The sequence below is a fragment of the Nyctibius grandis genome, chromosome 22 (assembly GCF_013368605.1).
Source record: "Nyctibius grandis isolate bNycGra1 chromosome 22, bNycGra1.pri, whole genome shotgun sequence".
In the NCBI taxonomy this organism is placed as follows: Eukaryota; Metazoa; Chordata; class Aves; order Nyctibiiformes; family Nyctibiidae; genus Nyctibius; species Nyctibius grandis.
The window spans coordinates 8501680-8529477 of NC_090679.1; the positions used below are offsets into that span (position 1 = coordinate 8501680).

The 27798-nt window shown below is 64.4% G+C and overlaps 2 protein-coding genes across 2 annotated transcripts; one reads left to right on the forward strand and one right to left on the reverse strand.

Moving 5' to 3' along the window:
• Positions 1 to 381: 381 nt before the first annotated feature.
• Positions 382 to 8272, reverse strand: HBEGF (heparin binding EGF like growth factor). The gene is made up of 6 exons (XM_068417280.1): positions 8185 to 8272; positions 7416 to 7586; positions 4930 to 5107; positions 2236 to 2391; positions 2028 to 2120; positions 382 to 924 (listed from the first exon to the last, which is right to left on the reverse strand). Exons 1-5 carry the CDS (start codon positions 8225 to 8227, stop codon positions 2048 to 2050), a joined length of 621 nt encoding a protein of 206 aa, XP_068273381.1. The 5' UTR covers positions 8228 to 8272; the 3' UTR covers positions 382 to 924; positions 2028 to 2047.
• A 4880-nt stretch (positions 8273 to 13152) lies between these two features.
• On the forward strand, positions 13153 to 27782 carry SLC4A9 (solute carrier family 4 member 9). Its single transcript, XM_068417153.1, has 21 exons — positions 13153 to 13493; positions 14734 to 14894; positions 15109 to 15258; positions 15397 to 15458; positions 15557 to 15714; positions 17590 to 17677; positions 17922 to 18076; positions 18706 to 18822; positions 19028 to 19202; positions 19482 to 19615; positions 19729 to 20000; positions 20602 to 20657; positions 20754 to 20936; positions 21093 to 21206; positions 21761 to 21922; positions 22120 to 22298; positions 22551 to 22623; positions 25022 to 25090; positions 25976 to 26149; positions 26569 to 26786; positions 27548 to 27782. Exons 1-21 carry the CDS (start codon positions 13153 to 13155, stop codon positions 27780 to 27782), a joined length of 3276 nt encoding a protein of 1091 aa, XP_068273254.1.
• The last annotated feature ends 16 nt before the right edge of the window (positions 27783 to 27798 follow it).

The following is a 27798-nucleotide window of genomic DNA, read 5'->3' on the forward strand; positions in this document are numbered from 1 at the left end:
AATGCTGGCTTAAGACCAGGAATCAGTCCCATTTGGAGCGATCAGTGGCCAGAGTGGCTTCACTGGTACCAGAGGCAGCTTTGCTTGATGAGCGGACACCCAAACATCACACCCCTCCCAGGGCGTCAGCTGGCAAAGATGCAAATCCCCAAAGAAACACCGCTGGGGCTGGCCTGGCTGCTGCTGGGTCCTGCCACCAGCCCTTGCCCCACGCTGCTCTGCTGCGCCCCAAGGACGGCACGAGCCGATCCAGCAGCCCCCGCCGCGCACTCGGGATCTCTGCCCTGTTTGCAATACCCCCTCGCAAGGGGGTGTTGCTACAGGCAGTCTCCAGAGGTCTGACTCCTTTCCACCTCCATCGTTAAATTAACAACCCCAGTGTTTGTAACAAAGTGTTATTTATTAGAATATTACATTGCACTTAAAAAATAAGGGAGGTCTGACCCTGTCATCTTGACCTACATGAAGGATGCAGGGCCAGACCTACAATAAATATAAATACTATGTACAGTTTATCTAAAATAAATACATAATTTAAAATGAAAAATCTCTTGTTAAATAGCTGTTACCCTCCCACCCCTCCTGCGCCTAAGAAAGCCCCGAGCCCCATCTCCTCGCCTTTCACAGTTTGTTCCTTGTCACGCACCGCAGTGGACGGAGAGCTGCTGGAGAGCCCCTCTGCCGCCGCTGGCCAGTCCCTCCTGCCTCCGCACAGACGGCAAGTGCCTCTCGCGAGCCCCCTCCGTCCTGGAGATGGCCACGAAGCTCCCTGCGGTGACACCGCTGCCAGCCAGCCCACCAGCCCCGAGGCAGGTGCTGTCCTGCTGCTCCAGCGAGCCCCACCACGCTGCGGGCTCCCAGGGACGGCGCTGGCTCCGCGGCTCTCGCCCCTTCCAGGAGGTAGACGTGCGTTAGTGCCGACCCCTGCGAGACATCGGCAAGAGAGTTCACAGCACAGCCCTGGGCTGCTCGGCCTGCGGAGAGGTTCCGGCACAGGGGGCCAAGGTGCCCGTCCCACCCAGCCCAGCAGGACAGCCTTTGTGGCCACCGAAGCCCCAGCAGCAGCAGCCACTCGCCGCCCTGCGGGGCTGGACGCAGGAGGGTGGGAGCCAGGATGCTGGGGGAGTGGTGGCTGAGCATCCCACCCCATGTCCACCATCCTTCCCTCCCAGGGACCACAGCACTTCTCCCTCTGGACACATCCACCCCAATAATCCCCAGGGCAGAGGGGACAGCGATGAAAACCTCGTGCTGAATCCTCTTCCACAAAATTCAACTCCTACAAACAGCTAAAGATCCCACCCCCAACACTACAACCACCACCACAGAAATTCTTTGAAGGCATTACTTCACCCTCACAAAGATTTTTTTCTCTTTTTAAAACGAGAAGTAGCCGTAATATGTACGGCCACATCTAACGTCAGCGTTTGGAGCAGAGCAGAGGGAGCCTGCAAGCTTGCCAGCACCCGGCACAGCCACGCGGCCACCCCTGGGGCAGAGCACACCCCACCGCCCAGCCAGGGTACCATGGCACGGGGCTGGGGCAAGTCCCCTGTGCCCACCTGCGAGGGGTTACGTTGGTGCAAGTAGTAAGCAGAGTGGGAGTGAAGAGGAAGGGTGGGGGTTTATATATGCGTATAAATAGAGGCAATATCTAAGGAGGGGAAGTGACTCAGAGGGTCAGAGAAGGAGCAGAACGAGTGGGAAAAACCCCAGAAGCAGCTTCCCCACTGCCAAACGTCCCCAAAGCATGCGGTGACAGGGCCAAGCAGGGACCTAAGGCTAGAGAGGAGGAGGTGGTGGTGGCTGGGGGTGACAAGGGACAGGAGGAAGGAGCGCTGGAGCCCCACGGGGCAGCCCAGGCTCTCAGGCCAAATCCAGCGAGCTGCTTCTCCAGGCTCAAACCGCCTTCAGCTCCTGCCTGGCTCTGGCACGGGATCCACGCAGGGGTCCCAGCCAGCGTGAACAAGCAGAGCCCCCAGATGCCCCCAGCCCCACCGCTGCCCCCTGCCCAGCCAGGGGCTCACCTCGCCAGCACCCGGCATCCTCAGTGATTCACAGTGATGCCCAGCTTGATTTTCTCTTCGTTTTCTACATCGTAGACACCCCTCTTGTGACACCTGCGAGGCCAAGCAAAGAGACGCTCAGAGCATGGAGAAGAAGCCCCTGCCACCCTCCCCTGCACCTGGTCTTCCTGGGGACATGGATCTAATGGCTCAGCCCCATCCCACTCACCTCAGCATCAGCAGGGCTGCGATGATGACGAGGCACAGGGAGGACAGGACGACAGCAACGACGGCCAGTGCCGTGGTGTGGTCGTATGCGCTGGGGGGATGCTCCACAGGCAGCGAGAGGCCGTGGCATCTCTCTCCGTGATATCCTGGCTGGCATCTGGGTGAGAAGAAGAGTCTTAAAGGTTGGTGGTGACCAAGCACAGAAGGTCATTGGGTTGGTGGTGACCAAGCACAGAAGGTCATTGGGTCCCCCACACCCCCATGGCAAGGAGCTGCCTCTTTGCTCAGCCTTAGCCAGCACCCTGCCTGTTCCCCTTGGTCCTCCTCCCCTGAGCTGGGAGGGCTGGTGTCACCATCACCTCCCTGGTACTTGTAATTGCTGGAGTGAGTCCAGAGGAGGCCACGAAGATGCTCAGAGGGCTGGAGCCCCTCTGCTATGGAGACAGGCTGAGGGAACTGGGGCTGTTCAGCCTGGAGAAGAGAAGGCTCCGGGGAGACCTTCTAGCACCTTCCAGTACCTGAGGGGGCTATAGGAAAGCGGGAGAGGGGCTTTTTACAAGGGCATGGAGTGACAGGATGAGGGGGGACGGTTTTAAACTGAAAGAGGGGAGATTGAGATGAGATATGAGGAAGAAATTCTTTGCTGTAAGGGTGGTAAGACCCTGGCCCAGGTTGCTCAGAGAAGCTGTGGCTGCCCCCTCCCTGGCAGTGTTCAAGGCCAGGTTGGATGGGGCTTGGAGCAGCCTGGTCTGGTGGAAGGTGTCCCTGCCCATGGCAGGGGGTTGGAACTAGATGGGCTTTAAGGTCTCTTCCAAACCAAACCAGTCTGTGATTCTATGAAATTAAGTTTCTCTTGCTCCAAGCACCAAGTGAAGACTCCTAGAAAGGTGGAGCTCCCCCCAGTAGAAGGCACCTGGGTCTGTGCTCCTCCCAATCATTCCCAGGCAAGAGACAGGCTGCCCAGACCACCTCTGGAAGTGGGAAGTCCCACGCAAGGGAGCGGAGAGGCAGCTGGAGCGGAGCTCAGCGCTTCCCTCAGAGCAGGATGGCCCTGCGCACCCTGCCAGCCAGTGAGGTGCCACCTCCCTGCAGACCCAGGAGGTTACTCACGTACCAGGAATAACGCTCCCCCCAGCAGAGCGCGAGGCTGCCAACCCTCCTCGTGAGTCAAAGCGCACTGATGCCACCAGACATATATATCTTTGCATATATCCAGTGACACTGACCCTCAAGCCTCTCTCCAACACAGGGTCTCAGCCCAGCCCACAACAACGCCATGCGCCAGCGTCACCTCCCAGCCACAGCAGCGAGGCTGGGACAAGGCAGAGGTTCAGGACCCAGCCTGGCAGCATCCTCACCCCACCCCGCACCCCAGGGCCCAGCCCAAGGAAGGGATGATCCAGGAGACCCTGAGACACAGGCAGCGAGCCACCAAGAGCAGCCACAACCGAGTGACACCAGCCAACATGAGGCCTCGTTATTGGAGGGGACTGGGGCAGTTGGCCTCTGTTCCTAAAACCCATGATGGCTCTGGGGAGATGTCACCCAGGGATGGGCCACCAGGCTGGAGAGCCCCAGCCAGCCCCCGACCCCTTCTGCTTGCCCATGTCTCAGGTCCCGTCCCAGCCCCAGGGATCTGAGAAGGGCAGGAGGCTGGCAGGGGATGCCTGGGCATCCCAGTCCCAGTCAGGGGGTGCTGCACCCCACATCGCTCCGAGTCACCAGCCCAAGCTGAGCCAGCAGACATCTCCTCTTACTGGCAGTCCAAAGCCCCCCGTGCAAGGGCCCAACTTCATGACAGCTTCCAGGCAGAGAGAAACTAAGCGGTTCAAGAAGCCTTGCAGAGCCTGATCCCTGCAGATTGCAGGGCACGAGAGCTTGTGGGCACCATAAGCCGGGGAGTTATTATCTTCCCCGGCCTCCGGGCACAGGGCTGGGAGTCTCAGAGGATTGACAGTGAAGAACAAAGCCTCTTATCTGCCAGCTCAACCCCTGCTCACGTCAGCGGGGATCAAACATGCACCCCTGGGTACTTCCCGTGGTGGCAGTGCTGGATCCAGGTACCCCAGCAGCCAGCAAACACTTTCTCCTTCACTTGCCTTGTCTGGTCCCTGCTCTCTACCTGCATCCCAAGGCGGTGGGAGAGCAGGGCTGCACAGCCCTGTCCTTCACCAGGGCCAAGGGACAGCTTGGGCACGGCTTTGGCACGCTGTCCCCAAAGGTGCTACCTCCAACCCGCCTCGCTGGTGCCTCAGCGGAGATGTTCCTCCTGCCTGCACCGGGACATCCCGACAGCCGCGGGAGCCCCGAGCTCTCGGCCAAGCGAGGGACGAGGGGACGTAGGGTCACAGAGTCAGGATGGGGTCTCACAAGCCAGACCTGCGGAAAACCTTGGCTGCGAGACGCCAGCCCCTGCTCGCCATCCTCCGGACCCCACCGCCGCGGGTCCCCGTGCAGCAGCTCGGCCAGAGCTCACCGCGCCGGCAGCGGGTGCCGGGTCTAAGTCCACGACGCATTTTGGTGGGGGATGGACATCGCTCAAGAAGCACAAGGAAGGAGCCAAGCCAGAGCTGTCCCTGCGCAGCCGGGGAACATGCACTATAAATATCTCCTCCGCTTTTCCTCTGCCCGGCCCGGAGAATTGAAGGAACCGTGACTAAGGCTCCCCCGGCACCGGCACACGCCAGCCACTCACATGCAGGAGGGAGCTCCCAGCTCTTGGATGTATTTGCACTCGCCGTGAATACAGAAATCCTTGTACTTCCGCAGACACGGGTCTCTCTTCTTCCCCAAGCCTTTGCCTTTTCTTCTTTTATTCCCGTTGCCTTTTTTCTTAGGAGTAACCAGGCCTTGAGGCTTTGACAGGAAAGCGACTGGAAAACAATTTGGGAAGGAGAAAAGCAGCGGTCAGGTCACCTCCGCGCGGGAGCCGCGGGGCAGGCAGAGCAGCAAAGCCCGCGCTGCTGCCGCCAGCTCAGCCCTGGCACCCGGGCAGCCTTTTGTGCCGCCATCTGCCCCCAAGCACAGGGAGTTTGTTCCATTTTTTTTTCAGCTTCTCACAAATATCATGGCCTTTCTGATTCACAAGAACAATTCTCAAGAAAGGAATCGGGACGGGGGGAGAACAGAGCTTTATGCATCTCAAATGTTGCTATTATATGCACCAGTTTCCACTGCCCACAGAAAATTGCTGATTTCCCCTTTATCTGGCTTTTATTTCTTTTGTAAGACCCTATTCATGGCTCTGCTGGACTCTCCTTCCTGTGGGCACAAGGATGCCTTGCGCACCCCTGGAGCAGGATTCAGAGAGCAAGCCTGGCTTCAGTTTTGGTTTCGCAGAGCCAAAGAGATGGCAAGGGCAGCGTTCCCATGAATTACCACGGGATGCTTTAATTCTGGTGCAGAGAGCGGTGGCTTTTGGTGCGACGCCAGCTCCCTGCTGGGTGGGTGGGAACCAGAGCCCGGAGCTCCTCGCCTGGACACGGACCGAAACCAGAAATGTTACTGGAATAGTTTTAAGACGTGCAGACGCCTAAAAAAATCAGCCCCCAGCTTGACCTCACAAGGTGCCGAGATGCTGGAGAGCGCTCCCTGCTCCAGGAGGCACTTTTCAGCTCCCCCCGAACCACGGTGCTCAATAACCCTGGTGATCCTGGGGAAATACGGACTAAGCCCTGCGCTGCGCGGGGAGGCGAGGGTGGCCAAGGCAAACCCAGCAAGTTGTAACCTGCCTAATTCCTTCCCAGCCACTTCCTGACGTAACCGAGCCCGTCTCCTCCTCTCGTGCCGCGGCACACAGGCTGCACACCTAGCAAAGTTATTTGGTGATTTCGACATCCCTCACGCTACGCCTGGAGAAAACTGATACTCCAGGAAACTCTGCGGCTTGGAGGAACCCTGGGATCCGGGTGAGGCCCCGGGCTCTGCCCCACAGCCTCTCCCCTCCCAGCCAAAGCCAGCGGGCACGCAGTGCTGCTGACCCCCCCAAGCCACCTCCACTGTCACCCCTCCTCCCCAGGGCTCTGTCCCTTGGGACAGCCAGAGAACATCTGGAAGATCTTGCTGGTAGAAAAACTGCTCCAGCCCAGGCGGGCAGGGGGACGCTGCCACTCTGCCCCTACTCGAGGCTGCGGCACTGAGGAAGGTGCCTTCAACACAAAGGTGGCTTTTTCTGACTGTAGCTCAGCTCAAGGCATTGAGAAAGTGTCCCGAGGGGCTGCAGCCTCAGTAACCAAATACCCCCCACCCCCTCCGCCTGTCCCGCAGACCAGGGCCAGCCCCCGCTTGCTCCAGGACAGGGTCCCCTCCTCAAGGGGACGCACAGAGGAGCAGCTCCCTCCCAGTGACAGGGTGACAGGGTTTCCCAGGGGGGGTTGCGTCCCCGTGGCTGCGCGGGGGTCAGCCCGGCTCTGCGGGTTTTTTGTCACAGTCGGATGGCACAGCCAGAAAGCAAAGAGAAACATGGAAAAAAGGGAGGATGAACTGTATGGGGCAGAGCGCGCTCCTCCTCGTGCCAGGTTACTGTGCTCAGCACGTCACATGGGCAAGGCACAGGTACAGGGCACCCTCCTCAGCCTGCGACGGGCCTGTCCGACCCCCACGAGTGTCCCTGGGACAGTCCCTGCTCCCGAGCCGGGGGAGAGGAGCCAAGCATGAATGCCCAGCGAGCTGAACAGAGTGGCAGTGTCCCCAACGCCCCCGTAGCGGGGACTGCCGGCTGACGAACCCTGCCTAGGTATGAGGAGCAGCCGGGTGTAGGCGGCGGGTGAGTCACCGCGATCCCCGCGCTGGCAGCCACCGTGGCCACCATCAGTACGGGCCCACGTGCCGGGGCCGCACACCTGCGGGCGGGGGCTGCTGTGCCCCCCAGAAGGGCTCTGCCTTCCATCTGGCCAAGGAGTTCGGGGTGCGGGAACCCTTGGGACCCCCGTGCCGGGGACTTTAGGGACACAGACGGCCCCGGGAACAACACCCAGCTGCTCCGTGCCGGTGCCCCACGGGCTGGCCCCACTCCACGGGCGCTCAGCACCCGGGAGCCGGGGCTTCCCCCGCAGCTCCCTCAGAAGCGAAGCCGCTGCCGGGACACCCGTGGGGCTGAGCCGAGCCCAGCGCGGCCCCTCCGCCCCCCGCTCCGGGACCAATCGCCCCGACCCCCCCGGCGCCCCCTCCGCCCGCCCGTACCTCTCGGCAGTTCGCTGAGCTCGTCCCCCGAGGCCGCTCCGCCGCTCTCCTTCTCCGGGCTGCCGCCGAGCAGCGCGGCCGTGGCCGGCACCGGCGCCCCGCCGCCGCCCTTGTGCAGCACCTCGTTGTGCCGCTCGTCCCGGCCCGGCCCGCCCGCCACCGCCGAGCACACTGCGGGGAGGGGGCACGGTCAGGCGGGGCCGGCTCACCCTGCCCGGGACCCCCCACGCGTGACCGCGACTGCAGCCTCGATGCCCGGGACCGGGACCCCCCCCACGCGTGCCCGGGACGGGAGACGATTTTTCCGTCTGCCCCCACCCATGCCCGGGACCTTCCACCCGTGCCCGGGGCCGAGCCCGCGTTGCCCAGGACCAGACCACCTCCCCCACACGTGTCCGGGACCCCCCACGCGTGTCCACCCCTGGGGATGCGTTGCCCGTAACCGGAACCCTCTCCCCAAAGCGTGCCCGGGACGGCAGCCGCGGTGCCCGGGGCCGGGACCCCCCCCCACGCGTGCCCGGCATAGGGGCTGATTTTTCCGTCTGCCCCCACCCGTGAGCGGGACCGTGCTACCCGTGCCCGGGACCCTCCACCCGTGCCCGGAGCCGTGCCCGCGTTGCCCAGGACCACACTCCCTACGTGTCCGGGTCCCCGACGTGTGCCCGGCGCTGGGGACACGTTCCCCGTGCCCGGGACCCCCTCCCCACGCGTGCCCGGGACAGCAGCGGCGTTGCCCGTGCCCGGGACCCCCCCCCACGCGTGTCCGTACCTGCCGCCAGCAGCGCGTGGATCAGCACCGCCCGCCCGTCCATGGCCCGGGGTCTCCCGCAGCCCCGCTCCGCTCCGCCCGGCCCCGCACCGGCAGCCGCTCTCCCGCGGCGCGGCCCCGCGGCCGGTACAAGGCGGCGGGGCGGGGCGGGGCGGGGCTGAGGGCGCCCCGCCCCCGGGAAGGGCTTCCCCGGCCGCCGGGGGGGACCCAGGGGGGGGACCCGGGGGGGACCCCTCGCTCCGGGGCTACCGGGGATGGGGCGGCTCGTCAGCCCCCGCCGCAGCGGTGCCACCCCCGTGTCCCCAGGCTGGGGCACCTCGTGCTGTTGCGGGGAGCCCCGGGAGCCCCCCGGGGCTGGGCTGCGGCTGCGGGGAGGAGGGGGGAAACCTTGCGGAGCAGTGTCGGGCAGGGGAAGGAGAGGGGGTGACGGTGTGCGCCGGGGCACACGTCCGCGGGTGGGGGACCCGTGCCGAAGGTGGCCTGGGGGGTCTGGGGACGAGCACCCCGCAAGAAGGGCGTCAGGCCCGGGGCAGGACCTCCCGGTTCAGAGCCGAAACCCTGCTAAGGGACAGACTCCCAGCCACGGGCCACCCTGTCCTGGCGACGGGAGAGGGGTGGCGGTGGCACCCTGAGATGGTGGCAGAGACCCTTTTTGTCCGTGAGGCCACCTGCGTGCCCTGACGGAGAGCCAGCCTGGGCCAGGCACGGCTCCATCTCGCAATCCCCTCCTGTCGGCCGCTGTCCTTCTCCCCTCTGTCCCAGCCCATGGCCGTCATGTTTGGGGGCTGCCAGTTCACCACCCTGGTGACCGCTTGTTGTGGCTGTCCTCGTGCCCAGCCCAGGTGACGGCCCACAAAACACCCCTGCTGCCAGCGCCGGGCGAGCGCAGAGTCTCTTCCCAGCTCACGTCCGGGTCGGCCATGGCCCCTTGCTGGTCCCGGAGGTCCTGAGCCCCCAGCTCCGCCGCCCGGTTGGGTTCAGCGAGGTGGGTTTAACTATTCCTGCCATTGTTGTCGGCGTCTCCAAGGAATACGGCTGGATTTGGCAACCCCCCTGCTCCCGCCCTCCTTCTTGCTCACCCTTGACTTGTGCAATTGTTTGCTCGGTGTTTTTCCTTCCGCCTCCTCCAGCCACCAGCAGCCCCGAAAGGCTTCGGCAGCAGAGCGGGACGGGTCGGCGGTGACCGGGCCGAGGGGCTGCGTCCTTGGGGACGTCCCCACGTAGGGATGGGATTTTACCCCCTGTCAGTTCCCCACCGTGTCCCCAAGGCAGGGCATGTGCGGGCAGCATGTGCGGGCAGCGTGTGCGGGCAGCGTGTGCCGCTGACCTGGCATCTGGGGGGGGAGGCCCTGGCTCACGTCCGCTGCCACGGAGGTTGTTGGCATGGAGGGCTGGCAGCGGGCAAGGGGGGGTTGCAGGCTGCCTGCCCCCCGCTGCCTGTTCCCCTCTGCCCACCGCAGCCCCCCTTGCCTCAGCCTCCCTCTGCCCCCCCAGTCTCTGCAGCCACCCGCCACAGCCCCCCCCAGCCTCCCTGCCTGCACCCTGCTGCCAGCCAGGCACCGTCCCATGCCAGGGCATCCCCTGCAGGAAGGGGAGGTGACCCCCAGGAAGGTTTGGGTGTCCTGGGACCTTCCAGTCTCTTCTCACCCCTGGGTCCTGCTGCTGGGGGACTCCCTGTGATCCCCAACCCGGCCAAGGGCACCCCCCCGCGCCATGGCACCCGCCTTGGGCACACGCTGGTACCGCAGAGCGAGCAGCCTGGCAGGCACAGGGAGCACAGCTGGGGGGACATGGGGAGCACGGCTGGGGGCACGGGGAGCACAGCTGGGGGGACACGGGGAGCACAGCTGGGGGGTGAAGGCCAAGGGAGAGGCGGGTATCAGGATGCGGCCCTGTGGGCAGCGTTGTCCCCTGGGAGGGTGGCCCTGGGGAGCACTGTAAGGTGTTTTGGGGACAGGAGGATGGGGCGCAGGGCAGGGGTGCAGGGCAGCCCACCAAGGCCACCCCCGAGTCCCCAGGCCTCAACACGGGCAACGGGGACCGGGGTGGGGGGACCCGTGGCAGCCCTGAAGCTGGGGGAGGGCAGGCATGGCAGAGCCAGGGGATGGCTGGACAGACAGGCCCCCCCGAGGTGTGACCCCCACCACTGACCCCCCCCCACCGTGTGAACCCCTGCCATGCCATGCGATCCCCACCCACACCACATGAGCCCTCCACCATGTGACCCTACCTGTGCCATGTGAACCCTCCCCACGCTGTGTGACCCCCCCCTCCACACCAGGTGACCTCAATGCCATTTAACCCGCCCATCTGACACCCACCACACTGTGACCCCTCCTCATGCCACGCATCCTGCCCCAAGTTGTATGACTGGCGATGCAATGTGACCCCCCCACAATGGGAACCCCCCACACTGTGGACCCCCACCATGTTGTGCGACCCTCCTCCACGTGACCCCCACCCCCGCCATGGACCCCACCTTGCCATGTGAACCCCCATCACGACACGTGAACTCCCATCACTCCCTGTGACCCCCATCACACTGTGTGAGCCCCCAGACCTTGTGCACCCCCTACACCATGCGACCCCCCAAGCCGTGTGACCCCCCACAACGCGTGCCCCCCCCCAGGATGCAGCCCCCTCACTTGGGGCAAGCTCCCTCCCTCCTGCATCCGCAGGGGAATCACACCCCAGCAAAGCCGGGTCCAGGTGTTGACCCCAGCCCCAAGCCCCCCCTGGGGTCCCCCCTCTGCCACCACCCTGTTCCCACCCCACGGCTCTGCCGGAGGAGCTGGGGGTCTCCAAGGAGCCAGGGGTGGCCTAAGATGAACCTGGTGCCACATGGCTGGGGGATGCCTTGGCGCCCGGGGTGCCCTGGCATGGCTTCGCGCTCCTCACCCCCCAGGCTGCTGCCTGCACCCCTCCTGCCTGCACTAATGGGCAGGACGAGGCCGGCCCCATTGGGCAGCTGCTGGTGCTGGAGCGAAGCTGGTTGTGGGGCTGGAAGGAGCCTCGGGAGGCAGCTGTGGGGCAGGGGTGGGCACAGGGGAGGTTTGGTTGTACTGGTGGGGTTGACGGGTAGGGGTGCCCCCGCCGCCTGCCCCGGGGCCCGGTACAGCACCTCCTCACCCTCCACTCCCAGCCCACCCGTCACAAGGCAGGTCCCAGCACCCCAGGGACGGGCACTCTGCGCTGCCCCGAAACGTCACTCCAGCCGTGGCAGTGCCTGGCCCCGTGCCAGGCTGCTCCTGGGGCCCGATCCTGCCCGGAGCCAGCGGGTTCCAGCACAACCTGCCCGTGCCGGCCCGGTGTTTGTGCTTCCCGCTGCCGTGTTTGCACTGCACACAGCCCGGCTGTTTGTCTGCGCGGAGCCAGGGCAGCCCAGCCCAGCAACGGCAGCAGGCACAGAATCATGGAATCGATTTGGCTGGGAAGGACCTTTAAGACCATAAAGTCCAACCGTCAACCCAGCCCTGCCAAGCCCACCACTAACCCATGTCCCTCAGCACCACATCTACGGCTTTTAAATCCCTCCAGGGATGGGGACTCCACCACTGCCCTGGGCAGCCTGTGCCAGGGCTTGACAACCCTTTTGGTAAAGAAATTGTCCCTGATCTCCAACCTAAACCTCCCCTGGTACAACTTGAGGCCGATTCCACTCGTCCCATCGCTTGTTACCTGGGAGAAGAGACCGACCCCACCCCTCTACACCCTCCTTTCAGGCAGTTGTAGACAGCGAGAAGGTCTCCCCTCAGCCTCCTTTTCTCCAGGCTAAACACCCCCAGGTCCCTCAGCCGCTCCCCATCACACTTGTGCTCCAGACCCTTCACCAGCTCCATTGCCCTTCTCTGGACTCGCTCCAGCACCTCAAGGTCTGTCTTGTCGTGAGGGGCCCAGAACTGAACACAGGATTTGAGGTGCGGCCTCACCAGTGCCGAGTACAGGGGGACGATCCCTGCCCTAGTCCTGCTGGCCACACCAGTGCTGATACAAGCCAGGATGCTGATGGCCTTCTTGGCCACCTGGGCACACTGCTGGCTCATGTTCAGCCACCATAGACCAACACCCCCAGGTCCTTTCCCACCAGGCACTTCCCAGCCACTCTTCCCCCAGCCTGTAGCGGTGCATGGGGTTGTTGTGCCCCAAGGGCAGGACCCGACACTTGCCCTTGTTGACCCTCACACAGTGGCCTCGGCCCATGGATCCAGCCTGTCCAGACCCACCTGCAGAGCCTCCTGCCCTCCAGCACATCAACACTCCTGCCCAACTTGGTGTCATCTGTGAACTGACTGAGGGTGCACTTGATCCCCTCGTCCAGATCATTGATAAGGATACTGAACAGAACTCCCCACTGCAGCACCGTGCTGGCCCTGCCACCTCCCCGTGCCCGGCAGGGTGATGTGGCAGTGCCCACATCGTTCCTCCCCACACACGCTGCAACACCCGCTCACCCACCGCTGCCCACAGGACGCCCTGACGCGCTCCCGGCCCTTGCCGTGACCCCGCCGCTGGCAGCCCCCTCTTGCCCCACTCAGGATTTCCTCAGCGGTGACACGTCCTTCCCCAGCGCACATCCCCACATCCCCTTTCCGGGGAAGAGCTGCCCCGGGGCCCTGCCACCCCTCCTGCCCTGGGCACAGGCACCCTGGTGCCGGCACCGATGCTGCTACCGGCTGCCCGGGGTTGGCCTCGCCGTCCCCTCGCCAAAGCCTTTGCGGGGTGTGGGGGGGCTCGGGGACACGCTGCTCCCCAAGAGCACCCGTGCAGCTCTGTCCACGCAGGGCACTAGCAGGAGGCAGGGGGTCCCCTGGTCTCTGGCCCAGGTGGGTGGCCGCGGGTGGCAGGAGCCGGCCATGCCGGGACCCGCGGGGCTGGCCCCAGTGTTTTGAGGTCGGCGTTTCGGGCTCTGCTCCCATGTATTGGTTTGTGGCCAGTTTAAACTGGTTCGCAGCTTTGATAAGGCACGGGATGAGTGCGATCCTGCGAGTGCCGGCAGCTCCGGAGGGGAGCCCACGCCTGCGGGTGCCGGTGCTGGTGGCCATGCGAGCCCACGTGCCGGGGGCGGCCAGCGCGGCTCTCCGGGCAGCAGACGCCTGCTCACAGCCCAGACCAGAGGGGAGCAACCCCGGAGCTCCCTACCAGGCTCTCGGCTGCAGCATCTTCCCCTCCAGCACGGCCCCAGCAGCCCAGCGAGCCGGTGCGGCCCTGCAGCGGGAGGAACGAGGGGATGGCACCTGCCCGCTGCTCTTCATCCAGCTCAACCAGCTCCTCAGCACCCCGGCGGGGCTGGAGTGGAGAGAGACAGCCAGGTAGGCACGCTGTGGGAAGCCCAGCCTTCGAAAGCCCAGCTCTGACGGAGCCCATGGCACCTCCTAAGGCTGGTGGTTGCTCAACCTCAGCCCCAAAGCGGGGCTGGTCGCTGCCCTCTGCCCACCCCGTGCTGCCGCTGCCTGGCTTTGGGCAGCTGGTTTCATGGGCGAGGGCAGGGTAGCAGGCAGGGCACAGGCAGTGACCCCCATGAGCACGGGGCCCTGCCTTCTGCTCCCGCCTTTGCTGCCTCTCCAAGGCTCCAGCGGCCGTGCCAGGGCTGGGACAGTGCTTTGACGCTCCCCAGACCCGGCTGCCCGACACATCTCAGGGGGTGACCAAGGATGTCGGTCAGGGCAGGCTTGGCTGGGGACGATGGGGCCCAGCGGAGAGGAGCTGGGGCCAGCTGGGTGCTGGTGTGGGGCGGGAGCGTGGCTGGGATGTCCCCACACCCCGCACCGCCCTTCTGCAGCTGGGCAGGGGCACAGGGACATGGGCCGCGGGGGTCTGGGGGCAGCCATGGGTCTGCCCCGGGGGTTGGGGGGTCTAGGCAGGGGCAAAGCCACCGGGATGTGACAGCTCTCCCCAGCCCCCTTCTTGCCAGCAGGGTCTCTGCCGGGGCACGCTCCCCCCGCAGCAGCGCGCCCGCCCTGGGGTCAAGGGGAAGCTCTGTCTGCACCCGCCATTAGGATACTTGACACGGCCTGAGCGGGGCAAACAGCTCAAACTGCTCCTGCTTTGGGTCCAGCGAGCGCTGCTGATGGCAGGGGACAGCCTGGGGACGGGTGGGTTGGGAGCAGCCCTGCGGACAAGGACTGGGGGTACTGGTGGGTGACAGATGGGACACGAGCGGCACTGCGCGCTCACAGCCCAGAAAGCCAAGCGTCTCCTGGGCTGCATCACGGGCAGCGTGGCCAGCAGGGCGAGGAGGGGATGCTCCTCTGCTCTGCTCTGGTGACACCCCCGGGGGCACTGCGTCCGGCTCTGGGGTCCCCAGCGCAGGACAGACATGGACCTGCGAGAGCAGGGCCAGAGGAGGCCATGGAAATGGTGCGAGGGCTGGGACATCAGGAGTGGGGATGTGACCCTGAGGCTGCCCACCTGCCCCTGCTCCTCAAGCCCACTGCAGCCCCCCCTGAGCCTCCCAGACACCTCCCTGCCCATGCCAGCCCCATGCCGAGCTCAGAGATGGACCCGAGCTCCAACTGCCGTGCCACTGAGCCCGCGCATCTCCCCGGGCAGGTGGATAAAGTTCGAGGAGAAGGTGGAGGATGGCGGGGAGCGCTGGAGTGCACCCCACGTCCCAGCCCTCCCCCTGCAGAGCCTCTTCCAGCTAAGGACGTGCCTGCAGAAGGGGACGATGCTCCTGGATCTGGATGCCTCCAGTTTCAAGGAAATAATCGGTACGTGGGGAATGCAAAGGTCACCTCCTGGGACGGGCTGGTCACCAGAGAGGGACCAGGCCACCAGGAGGTCCCTATATAAAAGCACTGGTGTGTGATAGCCAGGTACCCAGGGTGGCTGTCTGCTGCTCCAGCAAGGTGGGCTTCTCCCTGGGCAGCCCCCAGCCAGGCAGCGAACTGGGGGGACTCAGGGCTGTCCCCACCCCTGTTGCAGACAAGGCGCTTTCCGGGCAGCCCGAGGAAGCGGAGCCGCCGCCGGAGCTGAGGGAGCGCCTGGCAGCCCTCCTGCTCCGCCAGCCCCGGCACCAGCCCACCAAATCCCCGCTGCGCCTCGTCGCCGAGCTCGGCCTCTCTCCCTGTCGAGGTGGGCACGGCGCCTGGCCATGGGTGGCAACGTGGCTGTCCCACCGGGCATCCCCCCCCTGCCACCAGCCTGGGGCCGTGCCCGTGCTGGTCGTCGGCTCGCACACGTTATTTTGCTGCTAGCTCCCTTTCTTTGCAGGGAAGGCCAAAAGCTGGGCTGAGCCTGGCGCCCAGCTCTCCGAAACGCCTCTTAAAGAGCAGGTAAGGTGGGACAGAGCTGGGCCGAGAGCAGCCGCTGTGCCCCGAGTGCCCAGCCACGGCGCCCCGAGTGCCCAGCCGCTGCACCCCTGTCCTTTCAGCTGAGAAACCGATTCAAGAAGAAGGTCCCACCGGGGGCCGAAGCAGCCCACGTTGCCGTTGGTGAAGTGGAGTTCCTGGAGAAGCCCTTCACCGCCTTCATCCGCCTCAGGCGAGGGGTGGCCCTCGGCTCGCTGGCCGAAGTCGCTCTCCCCAGCAGGTAAACGGAGCACAGCTGATGGCCCTGTGCCCCCCCTTCATCCCTCACTACACCCTCCTTTCAGGTAGTTGTAGAGAGGGAGAAGGTCTCCCCTCAGCCTCCTTTTCTCCAGACTAAACCCCCCCAGGTCCCTCAGCTGCTCCTCATCACACTTGTGCTCTAGCAGGCGGGTTGTCCCCACCTGGGCCCTGCATTCACTCTCCCCTTAGGAGGGTCTGGGTGCTCTCCACTCACTGCCTGGAAGCACGGGGACTCGTGGCTGGGCAGGGACGTGGGTTTGCAGGAGCCTCTTGCCCTCCCGCTGCCAGTGATGCTCTCCTGAGCGGTGGGGTGGCTCCTGCGGCACCGTTGGTGTAGGGGTAGGGGAGTGGGGCAGGAGGTGTTTCCCCATGGTTGAGGAACGCAGGACGTGAAGCCGTGAAGGGAAATGGTCAGTGTGCCCCTTGAGCCGGGGACTTCCTCAGGGAGTGCGGAGGAGGCAGGCGGGGAGCAGGACGGACATTGCCACCTCCTGGTCACTCTGCCCAGAGCACCCATCCTCCAGGAGCTGGGTGGAGCAGGACATCCATTCATCCATCCATCCATCCATCCATCCATCCACCTCCCGCTCTCTCCTGGGTGGGAGATGGGTGGCAGGTCCCCGGGGATCCCCTGCGGGTCTCGAGAGGCTCATGACAACCCTTTGCCCTGTATTTTCACTCCCCAAACAGGAGGGGAAGGAGAGCTGGTCCCTACCCATCCCTTTTTCATGGTGCCATCCCCTTTGCTGGCCACCCTGGGCTGTCCTGCGGGCGCAGCCCTCTCAGGGCTGTCTCCCACCCAGGTCCATCTCTAGGATCTCACGGTTTTCCCACTGCCTTGATGAAGTCGCCTGGGTGAAAGCAATCCCAGGCGGCTGCCGTCACCTCCCGACCCTCGGAGCAGGCTCTGGGAGACCTCCCGCACTGGTGCCCCACGTCAGGGCTGCAGCAGGTTCTGTCAAGCCGCCTTCAGCCCCGCTCGTGCTGTCAGAGGAGTTTCCCTACCCTGTCTCTGGAGGTTGGCTCGGGGTGCAACCACCGGGACCGTTCCGCAGCCTCAGGGTACCAGGACTGTAACCATTTTTACCAGTTCTGGAAAGGAGAGGAGGGCTTGGTTAAATGTTGAGATGGGCTGACCCTCTGGAGACCTTATTATTTTGCAGCACCCTCTGAGGTGTGGGATTGTAACCATATTTCTTCAGGACTCTGAGCCCTCTTTCCAATCTGCTCCCGTGTCCCCGTAGTCCTACCAAACCCGCAGCCCGTGCAGCTGGCCAGCTCTCCTTCCCGATGCTAACGCTCCTGCAGCCTGCCTCTGAACGACGTTCCCTTGAGCATGACCCCACAGACAGCCCCAGTCACAACCTTCACCCCACAGACAGCCCCATCGCAGAGCTCAACCCCACAGACATCCCAGTCCCAAGGCCTGACCCCATAGACAGCCCCAGCTGAGAGCATGACCCCACAGACCACAGATATCCCCATCCCAGAGCTCAACCCCACAGACATCCCCAGCCAAGATCTTGGCCCCACAGGCAGCCCCAGCTGAGGATGTCTCCTTCTCTGCCCCAAAGACCTGTTGTCCCAGCCTGGGTTTCTGCAGACCCTGTGTTCCAGCCAGGATCCTGGTGTCCCACAGTCTCCTGTGGGGCTTCCATGCAGTGGGCAGCAGACACATGTCCTGTTTTCTGCCTCTGACACCCCGCTTAGGGTGGCCACCCCTTAGGGTGGCAGCAGCCCCCCAAGCCTGCCCTGCTGCTGTCCCCAGCATCCCTGCAGCACCATGGTCTCCCCCAGGAGACGCATCCCCCAGAGAGGAGAGGGTTGCTCAGGAGATGCGCTGTCTCGTTGGCAGGTTCCTCTTCTTTCTGCTGGGTCCCCAAGCCAAAGTAAAAGCCTACCACGAGGTTGGCAGGGCCATGGCCACGCTGCTGACGGATGAGGTGAGCCTGGTGCAGCACCCATGGGTGGGATGGGCCTGGGGTGAGGCGGAGGATGGGGCAAGCTGGTGGCCTCCTTTGCCCAGGATAAGAAAACACAGGTTTGGGGTGGGTCTGTAGGATGTAGGTGCACCCACTGCACTGCAGTGGATGGGTGCCTTTCTCGGTGATGGCTGCAGGCTGGGAGGAAGGCTCCATGTGGCTGAACACAAGGACATGGTGGCTAAACCACGGCATCTCTCTGCAGCTCTTTCAAAGGGTTGCCCGGCAGGCTAAGCACCAGGAGGACCTCATCGCAGGGATGGAGGTGTTCCTGGATGAGCTGACTGTGCTTCCTCCCAGAAAATGGGACCCCACTGCCCGAATTCCTCCACCGAGCTGCCTGCCAACTCCACACAGAAGGTAGGCTGGAGGAAGGGCACCCACAGCCCCTGCCAGCCCTCCGCAGGATGCCAGGTGGGGACCTCCACCTGTGCCATTGAAATCTCCATCTCCATGGGGATGAAGCCACCGAAGAGCCAACCGTTGCCAGTGAGGTCCTCCCAGCCAAGCCCCTCTGCAGCTCCGGCCAATGACCACAGCTCTGGTCCTTGCTGCCCTTAGTCCTGCTATCCCACTTGGCAGGGGATGGCAAAACCACCCTGCGGGCCCTTCTGGCAGGAGCTTCTGGGAACACCAGGCTTCAGCACTCAGATGTGAAACTCACCCTCCGAGCAGGACACCTCCGGCTCTGCCCAGCTCCTCCATCAAAACCAGTCCCGCTAGGGCTGGCTCCAGGGCTTGCTGGGGGAGATCATGGCTGGATTGGAAGGGACCTTTGAAGATCATTTAGTCCAACCCCCCATCTCTCCTCCTTCTCCTGATCTTTCTCCTTCTCATTATCAGGGGATAATACACAAGGTCCCCCCAGCCCTGCTTGCACCCCTGTGCCCTCTCCATCCGCCCTGTTCCCTCATAGTGTCCCCTAGACACAGCTGGGTCCTGAGGGCTCCAACCTGAAGCCTGTTGTCTCAGGCTCTGCTCTGCCACAGGACCGCTGTGCACCCGCCGGATCGGCAGTTCCACGGCGATGGGGACGTGGCAGCAGCTGGGGATAGAGCCGGTCTGGGGCACCCACACTCTGGGGAGGAGCTGGAGAGGACGGGCAGGTGGGTGCCTGGAAGGACAAGGGTGGTGGGAGGTGCAGCAGGATGCTGAATCCAGGACAGGGTGCTGGCTCTCCCCAGCACATGGGGCCACCACGTCCAAACCACTCTGGGCTGGTGTCTCCCGGGGAAGCGACCGTCCCCTGCCTTGCAGGGGGTGACGGCCGGCTGCGGGGGGCTGCTCTGAGATCTGCCTCCGCTGCCCCAGGCTTTTCGGGGGGCTGCTGCAAGACATCCGGAGGAAGGCGCCATGGTATGGCAGCGACTTCTCCGACGCCCTGCACCCCCAGTGCCTCTCAGCAGTGCTCTACATCTACCTGGCGACGGTCACCAACGCCATCACCTTCGGGGGCATGCTGGGGAACGCTACCGCCAACATGCAGGTCAGTGTGGCTGCGGGGTGCCCCGCACCAACCCCCCTCAGCCCAGCCCGCAGGTCTCCTGGGTGCCCACTGGTGCCCGGGGAGCCAACAGTGCCCCTGGGGCACCCTGAGCATCGCCTGAATCCTGCGTCCTTCCCTGGTCCCCAAGCACTGACCCTGCACCCTGCAGTGCAGGGAGGTGCGGGCAGCTGCCTGCAGCTGTGCCACTGCGGGGGACAGGCCCGGGACCCCTGTCCCCACTACATGCCTGACGCCTGGCACCCCTCCCCTGCATTGCAGGGGGTGCTGGAGAGCTTCTTGGGCACGGCCTTTGCTGGCTCGATCTTCTGCCTCTTTTCCGGCCAGCCCCTGACCATCCTGAGCAGCACCGGCCCCGTGCTGGTCTTCGAGCGCCTCCTCTTCTCCTTCAGCCAGTAAGCACCTGCCAGGGACAGTTTCTCAAGCCACTGTCCCCTGGCTGGGGCACAGGTCACCATCACACCAGTTGGGTGTCATTGTTGAGGCATTGGGTCACCCTTCCCACCAGAGACCACAGCCTGGACTACCTGGAGTTTCGCCTCTGGATTGGGCTCTGGGTGGCCTTTTTTGGCATGGTCCTGGTGGCCACCGAGGCCAGTCACCTGGTGCGGTACTTCACCCGCTTCACCGAGGAAGGCTTCTGCGCCCTCATCAGCTTGATATTCATCTACGACTCCCTGAAGAAGATGCTGAGCTTAGCGGACGCCTTCCCCATCAACTGGCAGTACCGGCTGGACAACGTCACCTCCTACAGCTGCCTCTGCAACTTGTCCAGCCCCGGTGAGCCCAAGCAGCCATGGGCTGGTGGGGAGCAGGGGGCTGATGCCCTGGGACCCCACTGGGACCCTGCCACCCGGTTAGATGAGGGAAGGCACTGGAGGAGGCTGCTTGATCCCATCCTCACCTACTTGATCCCATCCTCACCTGCTTGACCACATTGGCACCTTCCTCCACTCCCCTCCGTGCCATCTGTCCATCCGTCCTGTGGCTCCAGGATGGGGGATGCCAGGGACTGGAGGTGGGCACCTGGGGGGGTTTGTGCTGCTGTTTCTAGCCCGGTCTGTAAATCCGAGGGTGTTTCCTGGGCCTGAAGACATGTCCACACTGATCCTGCAGATGGGACCCACACCGGGTGGCAAAAGCATCAGCGCTGGGCACAGCCCGGGGCCGATGGTGCCTCTGAGTGGCTGGTGCTTCAGCCAAGCCCTTCACAGGCGCGTCACCCTTGGTGCTCCCTGGGCATCAGCTGGTGCCGGGGCCTCAGCACCCTGAGCCCTTGGGGAGAGCCTGGGGAAGTGCTCTGATGGCAGTGCGGTCCCAGTCACCCCTGATGGAGCATCCCCACGGTGCTGGCACCCTGACGCCCCCCGTCCCCTTGCAGGTCACCGCTCCGCAGGGAACGACACGCCGCTCCCCTTGCCCCTGGCCCCCCAGCAGGTACAGCCCCCGCTCCTGGGCGGTCAGCCGAGGGGCTGGGATGGGCCCGAGGTGTCCATGCGTGACCCCTCCTCGCTGCCTGCCCTGTTCCCGCAGCCTCCTGCCGCCCCGGCCAGGCTGAGCAGGACACAGTGCCTGGGTCAAGGAGGGCACCTCCTGGGGACCAGCTGCCAGTACGTGCCTGATGTCACCCTGTTCTCCTTCCTGCTCTTCGGGGGCACCCTCCTCTCCTGCGCCGTACTCAAGCGCTTCAGGAGCAGCCGCTACTTCCCTGCGGGGGTGAGCATCCTTTGGCCACCCGGCGGCATGGCCACCCAGCGGCATGGCCACCCGTCCTGGTGGCATGGGGACGGCTCTGGGTGCTGTAACGCCGGGGGTGCTCCTGGGGCAGCCCCCTGCCCAGGCCAGCCCAGGACAAGCTCTCTCCATCCGCAGGTGCGGAAGCTGGTGAGCGACTTCGCAGTCATCCTGGCCATCCTCGCCTCCTGCGCCATTGACGCTGCCCTGGGCCTGGAGACCCCAAAGCTCCTCGTCCCCAGCGAGCTGAAGGTGCCAGCGGGGTGGGCACAGTGCTGTCGGGGAGGGGGTCTGTGCCCCCCACAGCAGCCATCCCGCCACGCTGCTGCTGTCCTTCCCACTGCCGGGTCCAGTCCTAGAGGGATGCGGGCTGTGCCCCAGCAAACGAGAAGGGGTTGAACCGCAGCCGATCCCACGCTCTGTAAATAACCTGGCTTGGTCCCTGGGTGTGGAGCAGGGCTGGCAGCACCTCCGAGCAGCCCGTGCTTACCATCACCTCCTTGGGCTTGCCATCATCAACACCCAATGCCACCTCTTCCACCCGCTCCTGGGGGCACGTGTCCAGCTCCTGGCTTTCAGTGCACAGGAGCAACCCCCTGCTGGGGTGTCCTCATGGGGGGCTGGTGGGTCACGCAGCCCAGGAGCGTCCCTGGAAGGAGAGAGGATGCTCTTCCTCTCCCCAGGTGGAGCATCCCTGGGTGCCCGCAAGGCTCCAGTCTGGGCACCTGGGGCTGGTCCCATCACCCGGCTGCACCGCAGACCCCATGGGTGGGTGGTGGCTGCCATGACCCTTCTGCTCTCTGCAGCCCACGAACCCAGCACGCGGCTGGATCGTCTTCCCCTTCGGAGCCAACCCGTGGTGGGTTTGCCTGGTGTCCGCCGTGCCCGCTGTCCTTGTCACCATCCTCATTTTCATGGACCAGCAGATCACGGCCGTCATCCTTAATCGCAGGGAGTACAAGCTGCAGGTGAGTGGGGGACGGGACAGGCAGGACCCAGCCAACGGGGAGGACCCAGGCACCAGCTGGACCTGGTGGGCCAGTGGGGTAGGCAGGGGAGAGCAGCACCCCAAACTGGCCGGGAAGGTGGGCAGACCCCACTGCCGCCCCTCTGATGGTGCCAGGGAGAAGGCTCGCCCCCAGCCCCGCTGTCTCTCCCGTTGCAGAAAGGAGCAGGCTTTCACCTGGACCTCCTCTGTGTCTCCCTCCTGATGGTCATCACCTCTGCCACCGGCCTCCCCTGGTACGTCTCAGCCACTGTCATCTCCCTGGCGCACATGGAGAGCCTGAGGAAGGAGAGTGCAACCTCGGCCCCCGGCGAGCACCCCGAGTTCCTGGGCATCAGGTGCGCAACGAGCCTGGACCCCGCTCTGGGGGACCCCCTGCCCGTGGCTGCGGAGCCAGGGGACAGGGACGTGCCTACACTGTCCAGCAGACCCGGATTTGGGGCTATTTGTGTCTCCCTGGGGATGCCACCGGTCCCTGTGGCCATCAAAGCTGAAATGAGAAGAGACCCTGGGGGCCGGGAGGGCAGACGGGGGCTGCGGGCTCCTGAGGGACCCCGAGGCACCCGTGACGCCTGCACTGCCGCCCGCAGGGAGCAGAGGCTGACCGGCCTGGCCGTCTTCATCCTGACCGGGGTCTCCGTCTTCATGGCACCCATTCTCAAGGTAGGGAGCCTGGCTGCTGGGTTTGGCCTCTTCTCCAGGGCGGGGGCTGGCTGTACCCTGCAAGGCTGGGGGGTTCCTAACCCTGCCGTCCCTCGTCCCATCGATCCATCACGGGCAGCCTGGCCAGCGGGCAGGGAGCTGAGCGCTGCGTGGGAAGGGGCTGGGCAAAGCGTTTGGCTTGAGAGCCACAGGCCAGCCAGCACGGCAGCGGGCTGCTGGCCACCTCCCTGTGGGCATGGGGGTCCCCAAACGCACCCCACCGCTGCCCTCCACACTGCCATGTCAGGGGCTGAGCCTGGCTGGTGCTGGCTCTCGCCTGCTGCTGCCACTAGATTAGGCAGAGCCTCTGCCATGTACTCTGGGCACATCTGGACTGCGTGGGGGCAGGCAGGAGGTCCCTTTTCCTCCACCTCTGTCTTCATCTCTGAGGATGGCCTTGTAAAGCCTTTGATATGGTTCCCCACAACGTTCTTACCTCCAAACTGGGAAGGTATGGGATTGATGGATGGACTGTTAGATGGGTCAGGAATTGGCTGCATGGCTGTGTCCAAAGAGTTACAGTCAGCGGCTCAATGTCCAAGTGGAAACCAGTAACGAGTGGTGTCCCTCAAGGGTCCTTACTGGGATCAATACTATTTAATGTCTTCATCAATGACATAGACAGTGGGATCAAGGGCACCCTCAGCACATTCACAGATGACACCAGGCTGAGTGGTGCCGTTGACATACCTGAGGGATGGGATGCCATCCAGAGGGGCCTTGGAGGACATGGGCCCATGTGAACCTTGTGAGGTTCAACAAGGCCAGGTGCAAGGCCCTGCAGCTGGGTGGGAGCAACCCCCAGTATCAATACAGGCTGGGGGATGAAGGGATTGAGAGCAGCCCTGCGGACAAGGACTGGGGGCACTGGTGGGTGACAGATGGGACACGAGCCGGCACTGCACGCTCACAGCCCAGAAAGCCAACCTTGTCCTGGGCTGCATCACGGGCAGCGTGGCCAGCAGGGCGAGGAGGGGACGCTCCTCTGCTCCACTCTGGTGACACCCCCGGGGGCACTGCGTCCGGCTCTGGGGTCCCCAGCACAGGACAGACATGGACCTGCGAGAGCGGGGCCAGAGGAGGCCACGAAGATGCTCAGAGGGCTGGAGCACCTCTGCGATGGAGAGAGTCTGAGAGAGCTAGGAGTGATCAGCATGGAGAAGAGAAGGCTCCAGGGAGACCATACTGCAGCCTGTCAATACTTAAAGAGGGCTTATATGAAAGATGGAGAGAGACTTTTCTCCAGGGCCTGTAGTGACGGGATAAGGGGCAAAGGTTTTAAACTGAGCGAGGGTAGATTTAGGTTGGACATAGGGGAGAAATGTTATATGATGAGGATGGTGAGACCCTGGCCCAGGTAGCCCAGAGAAGCTGTGGCTGCCCCCTCCCTGGAAGTGTTCAAGGCCAGGTTGGATGGGGCTTGGAGCAACCAGGTCTAGCAAAGATGTCCATGACCACAGCAAGGGGTTGGACCGGATGGTCTGTGAAGGTCCCTTCCAACCCAAACCCTTCTGCGATTTTGTGGTGGAGAAGCTGGAGACCAAGCCGGCCTGGTCCTCCCTCTCCCTTTGCGGCAGGTGGCGAGATACAGGGCAGCACGGGGTGTCTGTGAGCTTTGGGAGTCTCCCCCAGGGCAACCCTTCTTGCCTCCCCAGCCCCAGCATGGGTCTGGCTTGGTCCTTCATGCAAGGACCCACCTCTCCTTACAGCCCCCCCTGCCCAGGCCCAGCAGTTACCTCCCACCTCGGGCGCGTGGCTCATTGCTGCCTCTCCAACGGCCCTTGCGTGGCGCTGGGGACGCCAACCCAGTCCTGGGCAGTCCCCTTGTCCCTGGTGGAACCCCTGGGGAGCAGCAAGTGGCCCCCGTTTGCCTCCTTGCCTTCCCGGGCTTGGGAGAAAACCAAACCACGCTGAGCAACACAGAGGGCAGGAGCCAGTTTACGGCTGCGGAGGAGGAGGTAACGAGGAGAGTGTGCTGGGGAGGCATCACCCCCCCGGCATTCAGAGATCCTGAACACAAACCATATCTCCAGGTGGCTTGGTGCCGTGTTCTCCATCTCCAGCCTGGGTTGCTCCCACCACGTGCTGGAGAACAGGGCAAGGAACTCGGTGCGTGTCTCCCCTCTCTGCAGCCCGCGATGTCCCCGCACAAGCAGGGTAGCCGGGAGCATGTCTGGGCTTTAAAGCCCTCGAAGCCATAAGATAAGCAAAAAGCCATGAGATTAAACTGGGCTGGTGGAAGTGAAGGAAGCAAATGCTGCGGCCGCGTGTGCAGGCTTTGGCACAGGAGAGGACGCTCGAGGAGCGCAGTCCCCTCGGGAATCGCGCCCCTCTGACCCCCCGCCCCGCTGTTTTGCAGCACATCCCGATGCCGGTGCTGTACGGGGTCTTCCTGCACATGGGGGTGGCGGCACTGAACAGCATCCAGGTGAGCGGGGGGGCGCCGGGGGTGCTGGGGGGGCTCTTTTGGGGATGAGAGGGTTTGCTCGATACCAGCTCTCACTGCACAGCAGGGCCTGGATTTTAGCTTTGTGTGATGTGTGGCCTGGCACGGGTCTGTCCCCTGCCAGGCCCAGGACAAGGAGGGACGGAGGGACCTTTCTGGGGTAGAGGAAAGGGAAAGGGAGGTGTCTGGGATGCTGAGGAGCACGAGCAACTTCTGCACTGATGGATCAGTGGTTTGGGAGAAGCGGAGGGACCAGTGGATAGCTCAGACTTGCTCTCAAAGCCACAGGGACGTCCCCATCTGGGAGCTGCAGGTAGGGCTGGGACCTGCTGGTCCTTTGGTCCTGGCGTTGCTGCTGATGTGCCAGCTCTGTTCATCTCCCAAGAAACCCACGGAGGGGAAAAAATCCCCACTCCAGAAATATCTACACTTTTTTTTTACCTCTAAACAGGACATTTTCCTTGCAACTCCCCTGCTCTGGGGACAGGCTGAGAAACCCCCTCCCTCTGCTTGGGGAATCAGGGGTTTCGCTCTGGCAAAGGCAGCAGCAGTTTCCTGCAGGCAGGGAGGGAAATAAAGGATTGTTATCTCTCAATTAACCCTTTAAGACCAGCTCGAGTCCTTTCTAGATGTCTGCCTGGAAAGCGCTCCCCTGGCGTTGGGCGATGGTGGTACCAGGACCCCTGGTCTTGCAGACAAACTCACCCGCCCAGGCATCATCTGGTGGCCAGCGCAGATGGCAGGAGGGCTGAACTGCAAAAATAGTGGTGAAAACCCATCCTGCCAGCCCTGATCCCAACAGGGAGGTGGGTGAGAGCTGCCTGGAAGCTGGAGGTGGGCAACCAACACGCCGTCCTCTCGCTACAGCTCACAGACCGCATGCGGCTGCTCCTGATGCCAGCCAAGCACCAGCCAGACCTCGCCTACCTCCGCCACGTGCCCCTGCGCCGGGTGCACCTCTTCACTGTCATCCAGTTGCTGTGCCTGGCCCTGCTCTGGGTCCTCAAGTCCACCATGGCCGCTATTATTTTCCCAGTGATGGTATGACATCCCTTTTAATTGGATGGCACCGCTTTGGTGCTGAGCTGGGTGCTGCTCACACGTTCCCTGAGCATTGCCAGAGCCCCCGCCCTCGCCTCGGGCAAGGGACAGGGGCGCAGGCCCTGGCAGACGGTGTACGTGGGTGCTCAGATCCCCGAGGGCTGGCGGGGTCCCTGCAGTGCTACAACATGGCTTTGCCACCAGCCTTCACCTCCTGGGTTGGGGCTGGTGGGGCTGTCACTGCTTTGCGGGCATTGCGCAAGTATCGTCCCCTGGGACCAAGCCAGAAGAGGTGACATGCCACCTCCCTGGCATTTACCAGGGGGCAGAGGGGGTGTGGCAGGGAGCCCGCTGCCTGTGCCCTGGCCCCCAGCCCCAAGCACTGTGCAATGCTGGTCCATGCTTTGCCCTGGCCGCAGCTGCTGGCGCTGGTGGGGATCCGGAAGGGGCTGGAGCATGTCTTCTCCCTGCATGACCTGAGCTGGCTGGACAACCTCCTGCCCGAAACAGGGGGGAAGGAGGCAGAGGGGAAAGAGCCCCGGGAGCGGAGGGAGGAGGAGAGCAATGGCGAGGAGGTAGGTGGTGTCCCGGGCGCTGCGGTCGTTCACAGCCGGCCCCGGGGGTGCTTTGGTTCGAGGTCTGGGCCTGGCCTGAGCTGAGGCTGAGCCGGGCTGGGACTGAGCTGCCTGGGGGGTGGGAGCAGGGGCTGGGGCACTGCCGGTCTGTCCCCCTCTTCCTTCTCCCTCCAGCTGGAGCTGATGCATCGCCAAGGAGCAGAGATCAACATCTCCGTGAACTAGGCCGGCAGCGGGGCCGCGGGGCGAGGGGTAGCGGAGGCCGGGGCCAGGGCCTGCTCCGGCCCAGCGCGGCACCGCCGGCCCCAGGGCGGCCCGGCTCGGTGGGGGCCCCCAGAGCGGCCGGGCCAGCGGCCGCCGCGGGCAGGGCCCCTCCCGCAGCCCGGGGGGCTCCAGGCCCCTCCAGCCCGGCCCCGGGGTCACCCCCAGCCCCCGCCGGGCCCGTCACAGCGGCCCCGCCCTCGCGCACCCCCGGCCCGCGGCGCTGACAGGGGCCACGTGGCCGCGCCGGTGCCGTCCCGGCGGGCGGGGAGCGGAGTGACGGCGTCCCAGCCTATGGCGGCCCGCGCCGGGGACGGGGGGGCGGGAAGGAGGGGGCGGGCCGTTCCCCTCGATAGGCAGCGCCCGGCTCCAATCGCCGCTCGGGACAGGCGGGCGGGTGACGGTGTCTCGCGCTGACGGAGACCTTCAGAGGGGTTCGAGGGGGAGGCGGGCCCCGTGCGCGGCAGCAGCCAATCGGGCGGCGCCAGACGCCGAGCGTTGTGAGCGATGTGCCTTCCGGCCAATTGGAATCCGCAACTCCCGGATTCGCGTTGATCGACAGCCCCCTCGCCCCATCGACGCCCGCAGCCCTGTCGAGGCGCATGACTGATGTTCCAGCGGACCAATCAGCTCCCGGGAAGTTCAGGAAGCGAGGCCGGGGGAACGGGGCGGGGCGGCGGGCTCTAACCGCCTCGGCGTGCGCTCTCAGGGCAGCATGCTGGGAGCGCGTGACGCGCCGCGGAGTGGCGGGCGCCGCGGCCAATAGCGCGCCGCCGTCGGCCGAGCGCGCCCAATGAGCGCGGGCGGAGCGGC